Source organism: Bos mutus, chromosome 7 (assembly GCF_027580195.1).
Source record: "Bos mutus isolate GX-2022 chromosome 7, NWIPB_WYAK_1.1, whole genome shotgun sequence".
NCBI classification, from domain to species: Eukaryota; Metazoa; Chordata; class Mammalia; order Artiodactyla; family Bovidae; genus Bos; species Bos mutus.
The window spans coordinates 12606185-12614228 of record NC_091623.1 but is presented as its reverse complement, the minus strand read 5'-3'; the positions used below and the strand labels follow the sequence as shown (position 1 = coordinate 12614228).

At 41.6% G+C, this 8044-nt stretch overlaps 1 protein-coding gene across 1 annotated transcript in view; it reads left to right on the top strand.

Annotated features, from left to right (window-relative positions):
• Positions 1 to 2779: 2779 nt before the first annotated feature.
• ACOT12 (acyl-CoA thioesterase 12) overlaps positions 2780 to 8044 on the top strand; it is a 45432-nt gene continuing 40167 nt past the window's right edge. The window contains exon 1 of the mRNA XM_005904546.2: positions 2780 to 2912. Within this exon, the coding sequence (XP_005904608.1) occupies positions 2780 to 2912 (133 nt within the window). The remainder of the gene's footprint in view (positions 2913 to 8044) is intronic.

Here is an 8044-nt window from a genome sequence, read left to right as displayed (position 1 = left end):
TTCTGCATTTCTAACAGAATCCCAGGTGATGCTGAAGCTGCTGGTCTGGGGACCATACTTTAACTCTCCTACAAGTGCTTTCTGCAGTTTTCTCCCAAATAAACTTCTTGCTCTCAAATTTCTGATGGAGGGTCCACTTTGGGGGGAAGCACTTTTTTTTCCCTCTGCTTATATTTCATGTTCCTTGTTCTCAGTTTCCTCAGAGCCTGACCATTAACTTTACAACGTGACCCAGGGTAAATACCTCATTTCCTCATGTCCAGAATGAGGGGGTCTGACTGTCTCGTTTCCCTTGCACTCCAACATCCTAAGATGTTCTTATTATTCTAGTGATTATCATATTCTGTCTACTCTTCCCGAACAGCTTTCCTGCTCTTACGCATGACCTTCTAAAATCAAGCTGGCTTCAGACCAGCTCATCTTCAAAAGATGTCTCTAAACAGAAATGGAAGAATGGAAGCCTTTTCTTCAAACATAATAGCAGAAATCTTTGACAGATGAAGGATATAGCAAATGTTCACACATGCTGATGCTATTCAAAAAAAACAAAAACCGTAAGAACAGTAGTTTCAGGCAGAGTCTATGAAACTGAAAATTGGTGCAAAACCAACAAAAGCTAAGAAACCATAATCAAGACACCTAATTAGGAGATAATACATATAACAAAGCACAGTGGTGACTTTGTGTACTTTGCTTCTTTGGTCATACATTCCTAGACGTACATATACAGACACAGGCTGTCCTTTTCCAGATAATCATTTTGGAAAGTCAAGTATACATATAAAGCAAGTACATACATATTATTATGTTAGTCACCACTTTTTTTACCCCAAACAATAAAACTCAGCATAAACACATGTTTTATTTCCAATAACTTAATAAATTTTCTGAAATATTAATAAATGAAATTCGCACATGTAACTGTTAGGCATTGCTATGTAACAATCCCCCAATCACAGTGACAGACAAAAAATAAATAGTCAGATTCCACTCAGGAGTCTGCATGTCTGCTGCATGGCTCAGCTTCAGGCTGCAAGTCTGCAGGTTGGCTGGAATGGCTCTGCAATACGTGAATGCAGCCCGGCACCCAGATGCTCGTGGGGCAGCAGCTCAGGCACAGCATCTTCTCACTGCAGAGGTCAGATGTCCCTAAAAATAAGGGCTAGGTTCAAACTGGTACACCGTTACCTCCTCACATTCTATAAAATGCAAGTCACATGGCCAAGCTACACACCAGTAAGTGCCTCCCGTGGAGTTATCAGTAGATGGAGTGAGTATTTGCTGAATAATAATCCAATCTGCCAAGATGCTATAAAGAACTCTAGAGGCACTTTCTAATGAGGAATGACAAAAATGATAAAACTAATAACACTGTTATTTGAAAAGCAACTTATAAGGGGACCATCCTGGAAGCATAAGTTTTACTTTGTTTAAAAAAGTCACTTTATAGAAGTCAAACTTCCTACTTACCCAACTGAATGCATTCAATTCTTAAGCTCATATGGGACAGAAACCTACCCACAGAGGATCCTGAAAAGCTATCATGTTCATGATTCTTTCATTCCTCTCTTATGTTAAAAGTGCTTTTAAAAAAGAAGCAAAATTACCAGAATCTCCATTCAGGTGCTCCAAGCTGGGGCTTAGCAGGCCATCTGCAAAGGGATGAAAAAGCAGCACTGATTTGTTGGAGTCGATTAGACTTTGTGGTAAGTCAGGAGCCCTGAGTTCAAGTCAGGTACTCAACTACCTTAACTGCTCCTTTACATCAGCTGCCTGCCCAACACACCCTCCAGGCGCCCATTTCCTCACCCCTGAATGCCCTCCCAGATGCAGCCGGTCCTCCTAATACAGCATCTCTGGCTCTATAACATGTTGTAGGTTTTCTGGTGTCACTGTTTCCTCAATGGGGAGTGCTCTGTAGAATCACTGATTTCAGCTCTACAAAGCTTATGTGTGCTAAAGGTTGACAATGAGAAATCTTATTTAATATTCTAGATTCTGTCTCGCATCAAGAAGAAATTCTCTTGGGATTTGTTGAGCTCTTTTGCAACACAGCAACAGTTTATTCTCTACATTAAAATCAAAAGGTTGCCTTCCCTTATTGGGTGCCTCTGATATGCCAGCAAAAATCAGCCCCTCTTTCTGTGTTTGGCTGTGGGCGTATTTCATAACAAAATGATGAGTAATGGGCTTTTTTTTTTTTTTTTTTGAGCCATTATATTATCCTAAGAACCAGAAGGTGGGTTTTGAACTAGGGATGGGAGGAGTGATTGCCCACCCTTACCTGGCAGTGTACAGCAGAAAAAAAGAAAGAAAAGTCAAACAGTTTAAAAATCAACTTCTAAAGCGAAAGGTCTACCCTCCTCTGGAGAAAATGTAACCAATTAATTATTAACTCCCCATCACTTGTCAAGTTCTTCAGGCAGACAGTAACCTCACTAGTTTACCTGGCGAACACCCATGTCCCCTTAGCCCGTGAGTTTTGTACTATATCTCACTAATTCTCTGCACAGTCCTCTGGGATAAGTGCTATCTCCCCTTTACAGGTGAGAAACCCGAGCTGGTTCCAGCTTTGCCAACCTCGGTTGCCCCAGATTCAGTGAAGAATTCCGTTTCACTCTCCTCGCGACATTCCTGGCCTCTTAAATCTCACCTCCTGGTGCAGCAGGGCGCGGGATACGGGCTGGGGACAGCGGCTCAGTGCCCTTTGGAGCTGGGGCGGGTCCGGCCGGAGGCCAGGCGGCGCCCAGGCCCGGTCGCTTCGCACTCTTGACGAGCCATGGAGCTGGAGCGGCCGGCGCCCGCGGAGGTGCGCATGAGCCAGGCCATCCAGCCTGCGCACGCCAACCCTCGGGGCGAGCTGAGCGCAGGACAGCTGCTCAAGTGGATCGACACCACAGCCTGCCTGGCGGGTAGGAGTGCTGGAAGGCGGGTGTAAGACCGGGGAGACCCGGGGTGCCGGGGTCCGGAATGGGGGGAGCCCTACTTGAGGGGCCCAGTGTGTGCTGGGTAGGCGAGTGTCCGGGATGGAGGAGAGTGCCCCATTAGCGGGCTGGGATGTGGAAATGCAGGATGGCTGGTGTCAGTAAGGCAGAAGTCAGGATGTCAAAAGATCTGAGGCAGTGGGGTGCGGGTCTGCGCCACCCCAGGACCCGGAATGGGTAAGGAGAGAGAAGGAAGGAGGGGAGGGTATTTACAGAGTTTTAAGCCTTGTGCAGCTGGGAAATAATGATTGAGATTGTTTATCCAGTACTGGGAAAGTCCTGGACCACTGGTTCTTAAACCTCTTAGTCTTTTATCCCATTAAATAAGCGAGGCCCCAAGAGAACATTCATGTGGGTTCTTTTTTATATGCATATTTACCATACGTGAAATTTTTAAAAATAATTCTTTTGAAAATAACAAAAATCCATTACATATTTTTATTGTAAAATAACTATTTTCAACAAGAACATAAATGTACTTAGAGAAGTGATATTGGCTTACATTTCTGCAGATCTCTTTAATGTCTAGTTTAGTACATCACCCATCTCCCATATCTGCTTCTGAAGTCAGTCTGTTGCCTTCCACGCCCTCGCGTAGTCTCCACGAAGGACCTTTGCACCTGCTGTTCTTTTTGCCTTTGCACTCTCCTCTTGGCCCTTCCTTGCGTTCCGTCTCCACTAAACATCATTTCTGCAGAGCAGTCTATCCTAACCACCTGCTGTACACTTGCACCCTTCATCGCTTTTGTCACAACACCCTTTCCAAATTCCTTCACACCACTTAACACAATCTGCGATTACTTTGTGTATTAGTACGTTCACCTTTGATTTCCTGACTGGCCAATTAGCATGTAAACTAAAGCTAGTTTTCTAATGCTTATTAAGCACTAAACAAAAACCTCCTGATTATATGGATGGGTAACTGAACGGATGTGTCCAGAGCCTGCAATCTTATTTAGGAAGCCAGGCTTTGCCTACAACACTTAATAGACCCAGCAAATGTACATTTTAAGTAAACTATGTTAGGATAAAATATTAGAGCTGGAAGGAGCTTAAGATCACGTATCCCAGGATTCTTATTTTACAGAGGACAAAAGTAAAGCTCAACTAATTACAAATCCCTGCTTTCCTGAATGAGTGTTCATACAATTTCTAATCCCCTGTGTGTTAACCACCCACAAAATTCAGTCATATCCGATGCCAGTCTGTTTGATTTCTGTTTATTGATAGGAATGTTTGGCTTCTGTCTTAACAGTTTTAATAAGGATTTGAGGTTGGTTATAATAACATAATAATGGCGACATGAATACAAATGTAATTCACATGGAGGAGAAACCAGTATAGAAATTATGGAGGTTGCTAATAATAACGATGCCTATTTCCATGGCAACTGAATTCATCATGTGAATATTGAAGTGACTTTTAAAGTTACCTCACTCAGTGCTTCTGTCCTATAATGAAAGAACAATTGCCCTCTTGCAATTTTCATAAAAATGTCTATGCTTTTACATCTTTGGAAACTCAGACCACAGCAGGAGTCAACTGATAACCGATTACTGTGGACCTTAATAGTTATATTATTAACAATACAATATTGAAGAAACCTTTATGATAAAGTTGGTTTGGAAACATGCTTAATACCTTTGTTAAACACTCTACAGTAGGAAAAGACACTACATAAGCAAAGGACATTATTTAGCCAGTGAAAGTCACTCAGTCATGACCGACTCTTTTTGACCCCATGGCCTATACAGTCCATGGAATTCTCCAGGCCAGAATATTGGAGTAGGTAGCCTTTCCCTTCCCCAGGGGCTCTTCCCAACCCAGGGATTGAACCCAGGTCTCCCGTATTGCAGGTGGATTCTTTACCAGCTGAGCCACAAGGGAAGCCCAAGAATACTGGAGTGGGTAGCCTATCCCTTCTCCAGTACATCCTTCTGACCCAGGAATTGAACCAGGGTCTCCTGTATTGCAGTTGGATTCTTTACCAACTGACCTATATCCAAGATGTAACTGAATCTTTGGCAGAGAAATGCTCCATGGTATTATATTTAATACAAAAGGAGTAAAAAATAAAAAATAAAAAAATAAACCTGTTTTTTCCTGGCATTTTTCCAACCAGAGTTCCTAGTGACCCACACTTCTGTATAGACACATTACTATGACAAGTAATGATCACAACTGTGGCCCCGAAGTACTCCCATGACACACGGGCACTGCTAGATTCCCAAATGCCTTCCCAATGCTTAAAGGAAGATGAAATACATTCACTATCACGTCGCCATTAGACCTCATTTCTGTCAGTGGCCCCATTATTCTTCTCGTATCTTAATCCTAGAGCCTTTAAGCCATCTATGAGTCATTCTCCACCCTCCATATTTTAAAATATCTCAGTCTCACATTTCCTTCTCTATTTCATTTGTGTATCTTTTCCAGGGTTCACTCTTTCAGGAATGGCACTCAAATACCCAGTGATGCATGCCAAAAATCTAGGCATCAACCATCCTTGATTCTGTACCTTGCTTCTCCCTCCATAGAGCTAATCTATGAACCAAGTCTTATCAACGTTCCCTTGAAGCAATCTCTCACACCCAAGCATCTTGCTAGGCTCCACTGCCACCACCTAAGGCAGGATAATCATCTTTCATGTGGACTTCAGCAGTGGTTTCCAAACTGGTCTTCTCCATTCATTCTGGTCTCCTCTCCGCACTGCATCTAAAGTACTTTTTGAAGGTGCTTATTTGATCATGTCACTTGTTCTGTTCATCTTGTCCCACTGTCTTCCTTACCAAAGGCTATAAAAGTTCCTCTTCTAACATGGTAAGTATCTCCCATTAGAAAAATATCTCGCACAGATAACCATAATCCCTGGAACAAACACTGAATAAAAGCCACATAAGGGAACTGAAAAGCAAACAAAAGTAGGTTTAAAACATTTGGAAATCAACTCTCAGAGGAACAGAATGGTGCTAAGAAGCTTTGTCTTTTTTTGTTTGTTTTGTTTTTAATAATTTTAAGATCTTCTGTCCTTAGAAAGAATCTAATATTCTCCCAGCTTAATTTGAGGGAAACTCATAGACTTGCTGATTTGAAGAGCCAGAGGGTTTAGGGGAAATACAGCTACTGGAATATGAAGGGGAAAATTCAAGACAAGAGAGAACCAGAGAGGTAGAGCCCTAAAATATATTTATAATTTTTGCTCAGCTCTCTGGTGAACCTTGAGTCATGTATATACAGGCAGACTCCATACTTCCTTCCTGAGGCCAAAAGAATTAAAAGAGCTGATCCCACCTTTAGGGAGACAGAGTTTTATACTGTGAGTTTGATCAAATTATCCAATTTAAAAAAAAGCACAATACTCTTCAGAGGATCATATAAGAACCCACAATTTCTATAACATATCACTCATAATAACTAGGCTACAATCCAAAACTACTTGATATTCAAACAAACAGGAAAGCATGACCCATTCTTAGGAGAAGAGACAGTCAGTAGAGACCAATCCCTAGAAGACTTAATGCTGGAATTAAGCTTCAAGAATTTTTAAACCGGGTGTCATAACTCTGCTCAAGAATATAGTGAAAAATATGATCATAACAAAAGACACAGTAAATCTCAGCACAGAAATAGAAACTATAAAAACAATAACTCAATGGAAATTCCAGAACTGAAAATTATAGTATTTTAAGTTAAAAACTCACTAGATAGGATTAAACAAAGAATGGAGGTGACTGAGTAAAGTTATTAAACATAAAGATGGATCAATAGAAATTATCCAATCTGAAGAACAGAGGGGAAAAAATGAATTTAAAAAATAAAATGTCTGGGATTTATGAAAAAAATAAAATGCCTTTTATAATTAAAGTCCCATAGACAAGAGAAGGCATGGGAAAAAAACAAATATTTGAAGAAATAATGGATGAAATTTTCCCAAATATGGTAAAAGACATACATGCACAGATTCAGAAACATCATGGGACACCAAGCAAAATCAATACAAAGAAAGTCACATTTATGCACATCATCAATTCTATGGTGAACAGAAAATCTTGAAAGCAGAGAAAAACACTTTATGATATATAGGAAAACAACTATTAGAATTAGCCACTGACCTCATTAGAATTAGGGCTTTCCTTGAGGCTCAGGTGGTAAAGAATCTGCCTGCAATGCGTGAGACCCAGGTTCAGTCCCTGGGTTGGGAAGATCCTCTGGAGGATATGGCTACCCACTCCAGTATTCTTGCCTGGAGAATTCCATGGACAGAGGAGCCTGACGGGCCTACAGTCCATGGGGGTCACAAAGTCAGACACGACTGAGCACCTAACGCTTTCACTTTTATTAAGAGTTAGCTACTAGCCTCATCTGGAGGCCCGAAGATACTGAAATATCTTAAACAATATCTTTAATACTAAATATTACAAAAATTGTCAACCAAGAGCTTCAAGGCCCTGTTGGTTTATCCTCAGCCTTCTCTTACCTACTCATATTGTTGCTTTTTTCATTTTTTCCACAAAAACCTTCATCAGGACCTTTGTAACCACAGTTCCTTCTGCCCAGCAAGCCCTCCCTTCTCTGCTCCCTTCTCCACAACACACGTCTGTTTCTACTCCTTCTCATCTTTCAGATCTCGCTTCAAACATCCTCTCCACATGGACACCTTCCTTGACATCCCACCCAGGTGTGGTTCCTCAGTTACAGACCCTCAAAATATCCATGTTTTCTTCAGATCACCTAACTCATTTTGTTATTATGTACTCATTTAATTAATGTCTGGTTCTCCACTAGATTCCATGAGAATAAGGACAGTGGCTGTTTTACATTTCCAGGACCTTACATAGAGGTTGGCACAGCACAGGTTGTTGTTGTTCAGTCGCTAACTCATATCTGACTCTTTGCGACCCAGTGGACTGCAGCACACCAGGACTCCCTGTCCTTCACCATCTCCCTGAGTTTGCTCAAACTCATCTCCATTGGGTCAATGATGCCATCCAATCATCTCATCCTCTGTTGTCCTCCTCTTGCCCTCAATCCTTCCCAGCATCAGGGTCTTTTGCAAACAG